A 15525-nucleotide genomic window follows, 5' to 3' on the forward strand; every position below is an offset into this window, starting at 1 on the left:
ATGTCACAAAGGTTGCTTAACATTATCGACTTTATGGGTCATTCTGAACTCAAAACAAATGTCTTTACTGTTACTGTTTAACTGCTGGCTTCTGATTAGCCTGTTTAGTTTTTAATACGTCTTTAGGGATTTCTTGTAGCACAAGAACTGAAAGGCAAAACGAGTTATAGGGAATATTTGATTATATCTGATGTATAACGCAGATTATTACAGTCCAGGATCCTCTTTCAGAGACCTCCGTCTGTGTGACAGCACAGCAGTCAGGGTGGAGCCTGACTATAAAACCTCTGCTGCACTTTCCTCCAACCTCTGAACATTCCAGCCTCTCTCTCCTTTGCAGGCTTCCTCATCCCAGTGCAGCAAGGTAAGAATTAACGGTACTGCTCCTGTCTAACTGCAATGGCTTTGTGTGGAATTTCATAATCTCGAAATGCTTTGGTGAGAGGAATTCTAGCCAAATCCTACTCGTAGTTGGTTTTTTTTCCCCTAAAGGGAAGGATGATCTGTTTTTGTAACGTACAGTCTGTTTGGGTTCTTTATGTGATTATATTGTTTTATCTCTCAAACATTTCACTAAAGTTTTATGTCGAGATCATGTGACATATACGGACAGGACATAGGGTGTGGTCGGACTGTGGACCTGCTTTTCTTCAATTTTCAGTTCAATTTAATTTATTTGCATAGTTCCAAGTCCCCTCAAGGCACATCATAAGGGTTTCTCCCACCGCACCCTCTCATTTCCTCCAATAGAGCCAACCGTTTTCTACATATTTTTCTATTCCCTCTCTGACAAAGATGGCACATTTTCCCTCCTACTTCTCCATTTTCAGCTCCAGCTACAGTTTGAGGAACCAAAGTACTTTTTCTGATGCACTTTCATGCTGTAAGAGGATCACCAAAACTTTTAAACCTGATTAGTCCAAATCAAACAGTTTGGTGAAAATGATTACACCAAACAAATCATATACCATATTTTCTGGAGTATAAGTCGCGTTTTTTTTTTTTTTTTTTTTTTACTAGTTTGGGAGGCCCTGCGACTTATAGTCTGGTGTGACTTATATATCAAAAATTCACAAGTTTGTTATTAATAATAGCAATTATAATGACTATCTATATAGAACTTTGCCAAGAATCAAAGCACTGAACAAACTAACCTCCAATAATAAAAGAATAAATTCCAATAACAAAAAATACACTACAATAATACACAAAAATTCCAAATTAAAGAGCTCATAACACAGAAAATTGCGACTTTTACTCCAGTGCAACTTGGCTTTTTCTTCTTTAAGAGGCATTTCTATTTTTTTTTTTACAGGTACGATTTATACTCCGGTGCGACTTCTACTCCTCAAAATACGGCATGCAAAGTGAATGGTAATAATTCCATTTGCTTTATGTGATAGTTGATTGTCTACGCTCTAAAAAATGAACTGCTGTCTCAACGAGAAAAAGTGATGTAACAATTTGCATATATTTTTAAAAAGTTATTTCAACTTATTTATTTCAACTTTCAGAGTTAATGCCACAAGACTTCTCCAGTTAAGTTGAAATAACCTTAAAAAAATCTATGCAAATTGTTACATCACTTTGTTTTGTTGAGACAGTGGTTCATTTTTTTAGAGTGTATGCGGGGCTCAAACGAGCTTCAACGAGCCTGTCATTGATGATCCAATCGTATGGATTTAGCTGAGAAGAAGATTAAGTTTCAGTACGTTGGTAGCTGTATAATCCATTGTTTTAAAAAATTACTTTATATTTACAGAGATAAATGTGCACATGTGTGGTGTCCATGCTAAGAGACGCTGTGTGACAAATGGGTGTCCTTGGAGTTGTTTAGTGCTTTTTGTGGCCAATGCATTAATAGTCTTGTAACTGATGCAGTCTCATTTATTTCTTAATATTCAGAGCAAATACCAGTACACCAAGGATCGGAGACCAGGTTAATGTAAAATACAGAAATATTCAAATCAATATAAAAAGTAAGTTCTTTTGGCTTCTCACAGCAGGTAAAATATGGATTTGCATGTTGATTTGGGTCAAGTTTGATGCTGGATGCCCTTCCGAATGAGCCAGGGATGGACTTGAACCAGAAATAAGTGCACTACCCACTTGGCCACCATGGTGCCTGTATATAAATATATGAAACTGTGTGTGTGATGTTTATAGAAATCTGTTGTTTTGATCCTATCTACATCAAATGTGGTGCGCTGATAGTGTGGGTCACTGGGCTCCTATTAGGCATATTTAAAATATGTTTTATTGCAAGTTTAACCCAAATTGCCAAGCCAAATATGGGTAAAGAGGTGGAGCATGGGCAATTAAGGCCCCATGTGACCTGGTTGGGATGTACACGCCTGTATTTTGGAGTTACCAAACAAAGCTAACAGAATAACAATGGTTTTGGAGTCACTGTTGTTTATTAAATCATATTTTTTGGACTGGGTGGTGGCTTTGGTGAGGTATTAAAAATTATGACTAGATTACTGTGAACTGTTAGGGTTAGTGTGTAGTGGTGCTAATGCTAACATTAGCACCACTACACACTAACCCTAAACACTAATCCTAACGCTAACCCTAAACTACAACACCCGCTAACATGGTAATTTTAGGTATAAATTAAATTACAAGAACATTTCACTCAGTTGAAATACTGGAGCACATACTTTTTAGATTATCTATTCAGACAATTAACCGCACACCAAGTCGTGTTGTTCAAGATGTGAAATAAAACACTCATATTAATGTTAGCTGCTTACTAGCAAGTTCTAAAAGATGATTAAAAAATGTCCATCATCATAAATCACTACTTTAAGATGCTCACCTTGGCCAGGTCATCAGCCAATGTCTGAAAATAAACTTTAAACTTATAAATAGATAAAAAAAAAAATAAAAACTTCTTCTTTGTGTTTATTGACGGGTTACACGCCAGCTTTATAAGAGCATACTGCCACCTACTGTATCAGAATGTGTGGAATCATGGCATTAATTATTCTAAGTCAATACAATACAGAACGTGAAACAATAAAACTAAAAATAACATGATTAAAATGTACAAAATTCTTAACACCATTAGGAAACAGCACAAGTTTGATCATTTTAGCACACTCGTGCTGCATTTCCAAAAGAATGACTTTATACAATTGTTGACTGATGACTGAACCTTAAGCTATGCTATGACTGTGTAATTTGATTTCTTTTTTCATCATTTAAGGAACAGAATCTAGCATTTTCATTAATTATTTTACCTTCTGTATTTAACGTATGGAACTTTTTTCTGATGAAGTTAATAAATGTATATAAAAGACAAGTGTTGGTTGTAATGCTTATAAGTTGGGAACTACCGGGTGTGAGTGGTGTTGTCTCTGAAGTTTTACCTATCATTCTCAAACGACATTAAGAATTGCAGCCAAATCATTGATGCTGATTGAAGTAATGTTCATTTTAAACAGCAGTGTGTTTGGTTTCTCAGACTTAACAAGCAGCAGTCATGCCGTCAGAACTGGAGACAGCCATGCAGTCACTGATCACGGTGTTCCACCGTTATGCCTCTAGAGAAGGTAGATCTGGTACACTCAGTCGGAGAGAACTCAGAGAATTAATGGAGAATGAGCTGTCTAGCTTCCTAAAGGTGAGAAAGTATTAATTTTTTTTTTAATCCGTGTCAATTTCTGTGTTTTATCACACAAAATGTATAAGCCTGAAACATACACGTCAGGATTTCATCGGTTTTAACTCATTTTAATGTATTTTCTTGTCAATATTTCTCCCTTACATCCCTTTAATATAGTCTCAGAAGGATCCTGCTGCAGTAGACAAGATTATGAAAGACCTGGACACCAATGGCGATGGCCAGGTGGACTTTGAGGAGTTTGTTTCTTTAGTTGTTGGACTTTCCATTGCCTGCGAGCAGTGCTATCAAATGCACATGAAAAAAAGTGGGAAGAAACATTAGAACCGGAGAAAAAGAAAAGATGAAAGCATTTCAATTTTGTAAAGCTCACATTGTCTATTAAAACACTGAAGAATTCCAAAGTGATGTTTTGTGTGCATCTTTTCCTGTTTGTAAGCACATTTCTACCAAAAGACTCAATGGGTTAAAGAAAAAAATTCTTACAGAAGTGAATATAGAGTTGTAAATTTGGTTCGTCCTCGGTCCGCATCGTGGCAGTGGGATGAGCCAAGAGGATTTCAAATCCTGCCGATAGAGGAGGCAGGGGTGCATCCCACCCCCCCGCAGCAGACAGAGACTAGCTGGTGGCGGTGGGGCAGTGGAGGGCGCGTCGGGCAGAAAACTGAAAAACAGCAAGCGGTGAGTGAGACTTTGAAGCTATTAAAGGATGTGCCTGTCTTACTGCTTTATGGTGATGATTAACAGCAGCATGTGTTTAGGATTATGTGCGTGGCTGGAGACAATTAGCTGATTGTGAGACACGGTGAATGGTGAGTCCTCCAGTAGAATTGACACTGTGCTTCATTTCCTCTCATCTCGATACAAATGTGCATCAGTGTTTGACACAGGTTTGCACATTTTAAAGGGGTCGTGTTATGCACATTTTCACTAGTAAACCAATAGAGGTCACTGCATGTTTTCAAGGCTGATATAACTGATGGTATAGATAATATTTTATACATTACTATAGTCAGGGGCAGATCCAGGATTTTGTAAAGAGGGGGTGTGGATTTGCGAATGAGTAAGATGTGAATTTGTAGGTGCCATTTCCTGCATTTTGGTGCATGTTTTACCACAAAATACACCACAAAGAAAAGGTTAAACTTTATAACCTGTTTTTTTTTATTAATTTGAACTTAGAATCTAGAATGTGATGTTATGACATTATGATGGCAAGTAACAAAGAACATTTGAAATGTCTGGGGCTAAAACAGTGAATACCTTTGCTACACCTTGCTGAGTCATGCTTTGGTACAAATGTATTTAGCTGAGTCACTTGTTGCTGAGCATTTGGCAAGGATTTTTATTTTTTGGTACATGGAATTGGGGGGGGGGGGGAGTGCATATTCACCTTGAGTTCTTATAGAACCCACGTGTTGACACCATTTACATAATGAAATTTATATATTTTCCCATTACTCTGTTTGCTTTGGTCACAGCGAGCTCATACCAGGAAGAATATATAGATTTTTTTTAATATGGCAGCAGCTGTCCCCTTTTATTTTCCCCAAAATTATAGGGATGACACTCAAAACTACAATGTAACAAATAGTGACAATGATTGTAAAAAGTGCAGACTAAAAGTACAGACAGGTTGTAACAACAACGAGATGCTAACAAAGAACAGAGAGAGAGAGGACAAAGACAGAAGACGGGCCATGTTTGATAGATGAGGTGGTCAGTCTAGTAGCAGTCATCACAGTAAACTCATATGTGAGGACTTACATAAACATACATGCTGAGCATAAAAACTCAAAAGAAAACAGGTGTGTGATAATATGAATGACTGTAGAGCGCTACATCAGAGCCACATAGCCCCAAAACCAGGACAGAGCCCCACGGCCACAGCAAACATCAGAGAGTCCAAAGCATCACTGCGAGAGACGGCATGTGCAGCCAACACCCACATAGGACAACTCACCAGATCGAAGGCTGGCCCCTTCCAAGCATCACTTGGATGTTGTCTTTTAATATATCACTCGATTCTGTCTTTAAATCTATTGATCGGCTTAAATCTTATTCTGAATGGTCATCTTACTGCAGTTTTTTTACTGTGTGTAAGAAGACAGACGTGTTCTTCCACACACATAGCTGAGCTCCTCAGCAATGCTCGGTAAACTCAGCGAGTGTGTTGCCCTCTAGCCCATGGGGCAGAGTAAACTGCTGGGCGGGGACAAACTGTTGTGAAAGTGTAGTGACACGGACCCACAACAGGGGGCGCAAATGAACGGTCAATAGATGAGCCAAAAAGTAACAATTTAATGTTGTGAAGGTGCACAACGAATATACAGACAATCTCAGTATCTGATAACAGTCAATCCACAAAGGTGACGTGTGGGCAGGCTCGAGGATAGAAGACGTCTGTCCTGAGAAGAGCCGGAACCACATGATTTCCGCCGCCACCGAACCTGGTGAATACTGGAGCCGCCAAGTCCCGAATTCCCAGGTGATCACCGTCCCTGACTGTCGGATCTGGTACTGCTGGCGAAGAGCAAAGACAGTCAAGTGTGGGTGTGTGTACACCCCGTAACAACAACGGTGGGAATGCCACCTCCACCTCTAACACACACTCGTGCAGCGTCTGTGTAACCACTTATCTGACGTAGGACGAAACAGTCGCGACCCACGCCGGTCCTCTGGTTGACAGCTGCAACACAATAGCACTTGGAATCAATCAATATAGGCAGAGAAAGTTACCTCCATAGAAGTACGATATCTCAGCGATGAGGTGGAGATGACGTCTGGGTTTTATGGAGTGAGATGATGAAGAATGAGTGACAGCTGTCAGGAAATAATGAGTGACAGCTGTCACTCCCGGCTGTGTCCGTGGCGGCAGCGCCCTCTCGTGCCTGAAGCCCGCACTTCAGGCAGGGCGCCCTCTGGTGGTGGGCCAGCAGTACCTCCTCTTCTGGCGGCCCACACAACAGGACCCCCCCCCCTCAACGGGCGCCTCCTGGCGCCCGATCAGGCTTATCGGGGTGTCGACGGTAGAAATCGGCCAGGAGGGCCGGATCCAGGATGAAGCTCCTCTTCACCCAGGAGCGTTCTTCGGGTCCATACCCCTCCCAGTCCACCAGATATTGGAACCCCTGGCCCATTCGACCGACGTCCAGGAGCCGGCGCACTGTCCAAGCAGGCTCCACGTCAATGATCCGGGCAGGAGGCGGCGCCGGGCCGGGAGCACAGAGGGGTGAGGTGTGGTACGGTTTGATCCTTGACACATGAAAGACTGGATGGATCCGCAGTGAAGCTCCAACTCCCGGCTTCACTGCGGATCCAGGACTGAGGATTTTGAGGATTCTGTACGGTCCAATATACCTGTCCTTGAGTTTCGGGGAGTCCACCTGGAGGGGGATGTCCTTCGTGGATAGCCACACCTCCTGCCCGGGCCGGTAAGCAGGGGCCGGGGATCGCCGGCGGTCCGCATGGGTCTTCGCCCTCGTCCGGGCCTTCAACAAGGCAGAACGGGCGGAGCACCACACCCGATGGCACTTCCGCAGGTGGGCCTGGACCGAGGGCACACCGACCTCTCCCTCCACCACGGGAAACAATGGGGGCTGATACCCCAAACACACCTCAAACGGGGAGAGGCCGGTGGCAGAGGACACCTGGCTGTTATGCGCATACTTGATCCAGGCCAGATGTTCACTCCAGGCCGTCGGGTGTGCGGACGTCACACAGCGCAGGGCTTGCTCCAATTCCTGATTGGCCCGTTCTGCCTGTCCATTGGTCTGCGGGTGATACCCGGACGAGAGGCTCACAGTGGCCCCCAGTTCCCGGCAGAAGCTCCTCCAGACGTGTGAGGAGAACTGGGGACCACGATCAGAGACGATATCGGTAGGTATCCCATGCAGACGGACGACGTGGTGGACCAGGAGGTCTGCTGTGTCCTGGGCTGTTGGGAGCTTCGGGAGGGCCACGAAGTGGGCCGCCTTGGAGAATCGGTCCACTATTGTGAAGATGGTGGTGTTGCCCTGGGACGGCGGGAGGCCCGTGACGAAATCCAGGCCGATGTGGGACCAGGGGCGATGAGGCACAGGAAGCTGCTGGAGAAGTCCTTGGGACCTTTTGTGGTCTGCCTTGCCCCTGGGACAGGTGGTGCAGGCCTGGATGTACTCCCGGACGTTGGCCTCCATAGACGCCCACCAGAAGCGCTGCCGGACAACTGCCGCGGTCCTTCGCACACCTGGATGACAGGAGAGCTTGGAACCGTGACAGAAGTCCAACACAGCAGCTCTGGCCTCTGGTGGGACATACAGACGGTTCTTCGGACCAGTTCCGGGGTCCGGGCTCCGTGCCAGGGCCTCCCGGACGATCTTCTCCACGTCCCAGGTGAGGGTGGCCACGATAGTGGACTCAGGCAGGATGGGCTTCGGTGGATCCGACAGTGCAGTTTTGACCTCCTCTTCGTGTACCCGGGACAAGGCATCTGACCTCTGGTTCTTGGTCCCGGGCGATAGGTGATCCGGAAGTCAAAACGCCCAAAGAACAGTGACCAGCGGGCTTGCCTGGGGTTCAGCCGCTTGGCGGTCCTGATATACTCCAGGTTCTGATGGTCAGTGAAAACCGTGAACGGCACAGACGCTCCCTCCAACAGGTGTATCCACTCCTCAAGAGCCTCTTTCACCGCAAGGAGTTCTCGATTGCCGATGTCATAGTTCCATTCAGCCGGGGTCAACCTGCGAGAAAAGTAGGCACACGGGTGAAGAACCTTATCGGTCTCTCCGCTCTGGGATAGCACAGCTCCTATCCCTGAGTCAGAGGCGTCCACTTCAACCACGAACTGGCGGCTAGGGTCGGGCTGCACCAAAACTGGCGCAGTAGAGAACCGTCGTTTCAACTCCTTGAATGCGGCTTCGCACCGATCCGACCAGGTGAAGGGGACTTTTGGAGAGGTCAGGGCTGTCAGGGGGCTAACTACCTGACTGTAGCCCTTAATGAACCTCCTATAGAAATTAGCGAAGCCGAGGAACTGTTGCAGCTTCCTACGGCTTGTTGGTTGGGGCCAATCTCTCACCGCCGCAACCTTGGCCGGATCAGGGGCGACGGAGTTAGAGGAGATGATAAACCCCAGGAAGGACAAAGACGTGCGATGAAACTCGCACTTCTCGCCCTTCACAAACAGTCGGTTCTCTAACAACCGCTGCAGGACCTGACGTACATGCTGGACATGGGTCTCAGGATCCGGAGAAAAGATGAGAATATTGTCCAGATATACGAAGACGAATCGGTGCAGGAACTCCCGCAAGATGTCGTTAACCAAGGCTTGGAACGTCGCGGGGGCGTTGGTGAGGCCGAACGGCATGACCAGGTACTCAAAGTGACCTAACGGGGTGTTAAATGCCGTCTTCCATTCGTCTCCCTTCCGGATCCGAACCAGGTGATACGCATTTCTAAGATCCAAAAGTTCCGGATCAGCCCGGCAGCTAATGAGTCCCGGATGTAGGTCTCCATTGATTCGCACTCAGGTCGTGAGAGGTTGTACAGCCTGCTGGACGGGAACTCAGCGCCTGGAACCAAATCAATGGCACAATCGTACGGACGGTGCGGGGGAAGGGTGAGTGCCAGATCCTTGCTGAAGACGTCAGCAAGATCGTGGTACTCAACCGGCACTGCCGTCAGATTGGGAGGGACTTTGACCTCCTCCTTAGCATGTAAACCGGGAGGAACCGAGGATCCTAAACACACCCGATGGCAGGTTTCACTCCACTGAACCACCACCCCAGACGGCCAATCAATCCGGGGATTGTGCTTCAACATCCATGGGAAGCCCAAAATCACGCGGGAGGTAGAAGGAGTTACAAAAAACTCAATCTCCTCCCGATGGTTTCCAGACACCACCAGAGTTACTAGTTGTGTCTTGTGTGTGATTAAAGGGAGGAGAGTGCCATCTAGTGCCTGCACCTGCAATGGCGAAGGAAGCGCCACCAGAGGGAGCCCTACCTCCCTTGCCCATCTGCTGTCTAGCAAATTCCCTTCTGACCCCGTGTCCATCAGTGCTGGGGCTTGAAGGGTTAAATCCCCGCTCAGGATTGTAACTGGGAGTCGTGTGGCAATCTGTGTGTGTCCCACGTGAATGTTATGACCCCCCCTTAGCCCAGTCTCTAAGGGCGGTTGTTGTCGTTGTGGCCGTTTGGGGCAGTTTTTCTGTATGTGCTCCTTTGAGCTGCAGAGAAAACACTCCCCGCGGACCAGCCTCCTCATTTTGGCCCTGTGCGTTTCCCTAACAACGTCAGCAGGGGGAGCTGTTGCCCAACGGAGCGCTGCGGCTGTGGAGCGTGGGGAGGGCGGCCCCTTTTCGAACCCGGAAGGGAGAGGGACGGCGCGTATCCGGCCACGTCCTTCGCCTCGCTCCCGACGGCGTTCCTCCAACCGATTGTCTAACCGTATAACGAGATCGATAAGCCCATCTAAATCCCGCGGTTCTTCCTTAGCTACCAGATGCTCCTTCAGGACCGATGACAGTCCGTTTATGAAGGCGGCGCGGAGCACAACGTTATTCCAGCCGGACCTCGCAGCCGCGATGCGGAAGTCGACTGCATATTCGGCTGCACACCGGCGCCCCTGTCGCATTGACAGCAGCACTGTTGAAGCAGTCTCTCCTCTGTTAGGGTGATCAAACACTGTTCTGAACTCCCCCACGAACCCAGTGTATGCTGATAACAACCGTGAGTTCTGTTCCCAGAGCGCCGTAGCCCAGGCGTGTGCCGTACCCCGAAGCAAGTTAATAACATAAGCCACCTTGCTAGCGTCAGACGCGTACATCACGGGTCGTTGTGCAAAGACAAGCGAACACTGCATCAGAAAGTCCGCGCACGTCTCCACACAACCCCCGTACGGCTCTGGGGGACTTATGTATGCTTCAGGGGATGGTGGGGGGGTTCGTTGAACGACCAGTGGAATGTTAATATCCGGCACTGGGTCGGCAGGAGGAGGAGCCGCAGCAGCGCTCTGATCGCGCGCTTCCACCTGTGCGGTGAGAGCCTCCATCCTGCGATTAAGGATGACGTTTTGCTCGGACATCAAATCCAGCCGAGCGGTAAAGGTGGTGAGGATTTGCTGCAACTCACCGAGCACGCCTCCTGCAGACGCCTGTGCACCCTGCTCTTCCATTGGCTGTCCAACAGATGGGTGATGCCCCTCGGGATCCATGACGCTGGCCGAGATATCCTGTTGTGAAAGTGTAGTGACACGGACCCACAACAGGGGGCGCAAATGAACGGTCAATAGATGAGCCAAAAAGTAACAATTTAATGTTGTGAAGGTGCACAACGAATATACAGACAATCTCAGTATCTGATAACAGTCAATCCACAAAGGTGACGTGTGGGCAGGCTCGAGGATAGAAGATGTCTGTCCTGAGAAGAGCCAGAACCACACGATTTCCGCCGCCACCGAACCTAGTGAATACTGGAGCCGCCAAGTTCCGAATTCCCAGGTGATCACCGTCCCCGACTGTCGGATCTGGTACTGCTGGCGAAGAGCAAAGACAGTCAAGTGTGGGTGTGTGTACACCCCGTAACAACAACGGTGGGAATGCCACCTCCACCTCTAACACACACTCGTGCAGCGTCTGTGTAACCACTTATCTGACGTAGGATGAAACAGTCGCGACCCACGCTGGTCCTCTGGTTGACAGCTGCAACACAATAGCACTTGGAATCAATCAATATAGGCAGAGAAAGTTACCTCCATAGAAGTACGATATCTCGGCGATGAGGTGGAGATGACGTCTGGGTTTTATGGAGTGAGATGATGAAGAATGAGTGACAGCTGTCAGGAAATAATGAGTGACAGCTGTCACTCCCGGCTGTGTCCATGGCGGCAGCGCCCTCTCGTGCCTGAAGCCCGCACTTCAGGCAGGGCGCCCTCTGGTGGTGGGCCAGCAGTACCTCCTCTTCTGGCGGCCCACACAACACAAACAACTCGGTGTCCTGCTGCTATCAACTTCTTGCTCTGAGAAGAAACACCTATCTATTTAAAAGATCAAATGACACACATCTCTTTAGGTGTAATATAAAACAAATAATGAATATTTTCCATTCATGGAATGGAAAACATTTTCATTCGGTGAAAGACGGAATGCATCGTTCAGTTCAGCTTCCCCTCGTTGGATGGAATGCGCCACCTTTCAGCTCTTGCAAATATTCGCACCATTGCGCTCATGGTACAACATTCATTATTTGCTCAACATGATCGACTTTACCTGACATTCTCAAAACAAATCACTTTACGGCTACTGTTTACCTGCTGGTTTCTTATCAGTCCGTTTAGTGTCTAAAAAGTCTTCTGGTATTTAAGGAATCACTAAAATTAAAAGGCAAAATGAATAATGGGACATTTTAAGCCAGTGTAAATGTGATTATAGCTGATAGACGTTATTACTGTCTAGGATGCCCTTTTAAAGACTACTGTCTGTGTGACAGCATGTCAGACAGGGTGGAGCCTGACTATAAAAACTCTGCGGCACTTTCCCCCAACTTCTGAACATTCCAGCCGTCTCTCTCCTCTGCAGGCTTCTTCCTCCCACTACAACACGGTAAGAATTAATGGTACTGTTCCTCTCTAACTGGAATGGCTTTGTGTGGAATTTCATAATCTTGAAATGCTTTGGGTGTGAGAGGAATTGTAGCCAAATCGTACTCATAGATACTTTTTTAATTTCTGAAGGAAAGGACGAACTTGCTTTGGAACTTTCAGTCTCTTTGGGTTCTTTATATGATTAAACTATGTTTTGTCTGTAAATCATTTCACTAAAGTTTTAGGCTGTCGTGAAAACAAATTTGACTTTTCCTAAAATAGTCCTGTTTGTCTTGTATTTTAAACCTAGAGGAGATCATGCGTGTAAACGTAGGAATGGGCCATAGGGAGGGGTTGGAGCACAGACATGCAGCCACATGTAGACCTACATTTCTTTCACCTCACCCTCTCATTCGCTGCATCAGATCAAACCATTTTCAGCACATCTCTCTATTCCCTCTCACACAGAGGACACATTTCCCTTCCTACTTCTCCATTTTCACCATTGAGATCACACAGCTCCGACTACAGTTTGAGGAATTTGGCTGTTTCCCAAAATCAAAACAACAGCGTTTTGGATGCTTTTTCGTGCCATCAAAGGATCACAAACACGCTAAGACCTGATTAGTCCAACTCAAACAGTTTGGGGGAAGCGATTACCTCAAACAAAATCAATTTAAATCAAAACTTGAGTAAATTAACATTCGTAAAGTAAATTATAACAAGAGCAATTAGAGAGTTCTGATGTCCGCCAATCCAGATTCGGATCACCTCCAAAATTCAGTGGAGTCTTCCATGACCTAATATCTATCTGTGGTGCAAATTTTGTGAGAATCTGTTAAGTAGTTTCGACGTAATCCTACAAAGCCTATATAAAGTGAATTCTTGATCCAGAATCCAGATCTGGATCACCTCCAAAACCCCTCGTCAAAATCGGTGCAGTAGTTTTTTACGCAATCCTGTTAACGGACAGACAGATGCTGATGATTTTATTATGTCCATGGTGGACGTAATAATTCAATTTACCTTATCTATCTTAATATTTTTAATAGTTAGTATATGCAGTTTTTCAGAAAAGTCTATCGACTAATTTAAAGCAGCAAATATGTGAAGATTTAGCCATAGCTCTGTGATAGTTTTCAACCAAGGCTCTATTTTTGGGTTCAACTTTTCATCCAAAAACCAGTGATTATGTTGTAATATTATTGTACATGTGAGTGATTTCAAAATAAACAAACAAAGACCATGAAGAAAGCACAGTTTTGCCGTCACTCCCGTCCTGTTAGACCAACAAAAAATTATAATATAACATAATAAAATATATAATTATTCTCTCCCTGAAGTAGCTTTTTAGTGAGTTAGGTACGTATGATCGTGCAATATCCTCTCTACTTGGAATTCTATTATTGTCATTATTATTATTATTATTGTTATTATTACTGCACTGATCATAAATGGCGCCTCCCGCGAGAACAGTGCTGCTGATGTTTGGGCTCATTTCCTGAAATGATGCCTGTAACATCCGCCATCTAATCCTGTTTACAATGAACAAACTTGCTGGTAAGCAGGTTTGGTGTTCTACATATGTTACCGTGACAACTAATCCAGCATCTGCTTTGAAGAAGCAAAAGAGCCGGAATCATGCCGGAATGTCGGCAACTTAATCCAGCTCACACAGTAATTCAAAGTAAAACAAACAAACAAACAACAACAAAAGGTTTAGGTTCAGTTAACACAAATCAACCAAGTTTATTTTGAATATGCTTTGTTTATGAGGTCAGTCTCCTCAAAATATTTAAGTTGAACTAATTTCACAGCTTTGACATTGCACCACTGACAGATCGTCAGAAAACTAACTTTATTCAGGCAAAAATATGGCCTGATTAGTCTCAGACTAAGACAAGCAAATCCTTTACATAGGTGCTTTTTTTCATACATGTCGATTAATTTGCATATTTTAACAGTAAGAATTGCAGCCAAATCAGTGATGCTGATTGAAGTAATGTTCATTTTCAACAGTGGTGTGTTTGTTTCTCAGTCTTAACAGGTAGCAGTCATGCCGTCAGAACTGGAGACAGCCATGCAGTCACTGATCACGGTGTTCCACCGTTATGCCTCTAAAGAAGGTAGCTCCGATACACTCAGTCGGAAAGAATTCCAAGAATTACTGCGGAACGAACTCTCAGGCTTCCTACAGGTGAGAAAGTATTTTAAATTTTTGGGTCACTGAATCAGTGACTGTGGTTTTGATGGTCATATGTGTCTTATCTCACAAAAAAAAAAAAAAAAAAAAAAAAATCCAGTCTAAAACATGCACACCAGTGTTTCATTCATTTTGATTCATTTTAATGTGTTTAATTTCTCCCTTGCATCCCTTTAATACAGGCTCAGAAGGATCCTGCTGCAGTAGACAAGATTATGAAAGACCTGGACACCAACAGTGACAACCAAGTGGACTTTGAGGAGTTTGTTGCTTTAGTTGCTGGACTTTCCGTTGCGTGCCAGCAGTGCTATCAAATGTGTGTGAAAAAAACTGGGAAGAAATGTTAGAACCAGAGGAGATGAAAAGATGAAAACATTTAAATTTTGCAAAGATCACATTGTCTATTAAAAACACTGTGGAATTCCAAAGTGATGTTCTTTGTGCATGTTTTCCTTCTTGTAAGCACATTTCTTCTCATATGGACACAAATGTGCATCAGTGTTTGACACAGGTTTGCACATTTTAATGGGTTCATATTGTGCACATTTTCACCACTAAACTAAGAGGGGATCATGTTTTAATGGCAGATATTCAAGTGCAACAGACGTTTTTGTTGTTTTATTGGTGTGAATTCACATTATTTTATGATAATGGGTTTTGTTGTCTTGAAAAAAAAATGAATGGCTGAACTGTGATCTTAAAACACACTATTTGGCCCAAATACTACACCATACAGCTTCACTGTTTGAGCTTGTGAAGCCAAAAGCAGTTGAAATTAAAGGGGTACATCAATCTCCACAAGCAGCTCTGTGAAAAAATGTTATTTTGTCAGTGTGAATGCTTGCATAAGACAGATGCTTCAAACACTAACACAGAAGATGACCTGTTGGCAGTTAGATTTAGTGATCAGACTTCAGGTTTGAGGCAAAGTACTTAATCTGAAGCAAATATAAAAGAGAGCAAGTAACAGATTCCACATGATCGCCATGTCCTAATAATATTAATAATAATACTAATGATAAGGGGTCATTCATATTAATAAAATTTAATTAGGGAATAACCCTGTTGTGTCTGATGATGTGTTGGACGTTCATGCTGGGATATACGGTAGAAAACAGATCTTTACCGGCAA

At 44.8% G+C, this 15525-nt stretch overlaps 2 protein-coding genes across 2 annotated transcripts; both read left to right on the forward strand.

Annotated features, from left to right (window-relative positions):
- Positions 1-239: 239 nt before the first annotated feature.
- Positions 240-4034, forward strand: LOC117501994 (protein S100-A1-like). Its single transcript, XM_034160973.1, has 3 exons — positions 240-364; positions 3470-3628; positions 3788-4034. The coding sequence occupies exons 2-3, from the start codon at positions 3488-3490 to the stop codon at positions 3950-3952; spliced, it is 306 nt and encodes a 101-aa protein (XP_034016864.1). The 5' UTR covers positions 240-364; positions 3470-3487; the 3' UTR covers positions 3953-4034.
- Positions 4035-12069: 8035 nt separating this feature from the next.
- Positions 12070-14823, forward strand: LOC117501993 (protein S100-A1-like). The gene is made up of 3 exons (XM_034160972.1): positions 12070-12209; positions 14229-14387; positions 14576-14823. Exons 2-3 carry the CDS (start codon positions 14247-14249, stop codon positions 14738-14740), a joined length of 306 nt encoding a protein of 101 aa, XP_034016863.1. The 5' UTR covers positions 12070-12209; positions 14229-14246; the 3' UTR covers positions 14741-14823.
- The last annotated feature ends 702 nt before the right edge of the window (positions 14824-15525 follow it).

The sequence above is a fragment of the Thalassophryne amazonica genome, chromosome 20 (genome assembly GCF_902500255.1).
Source record: "Thalassophryne amazonica chromosome 20, fThaAma1.1, whole genome shotgun sequence".
NCBI lineage: Eukaryota > Metazoa > Chordata > Actinopteri > Batrachoidiformes > Batrachoididae > Thalassophryne > Thalassophryne amazonica.

Bases quoted from the DNA above. Each gene is read 5' to 3' on its own strand.
- LOC117501994 (XM_034160973.1), top strand. From the start codon at position 3,488: ATGCCGTCAGAACTGGAGACAGCCATGCAGTCACTGATCACGGTGTTC. The intron at 3,629-3,787 runs GTGAGAAAGTAT...CCTTTAATATAG, and splicing joins AGCTGTCTAGCTTCCTAAAG to TCTCAGAAGGATCCTGCTGC.
- LOC117501993 (XM_034160972.1), top strand. From the start codon at position 14,247: ATGCCGTCAGAACTGGAGACAGCCATGCAGTCACTGATCACGGTGTTC. The intron at 14,388-14,575 runs GTGAGAAAGTAT...CCTTTAATACAG, and splicing joins AACTCTCAGGCTTCCTACAG to GCTCAGAAGGATCCTGCTGC.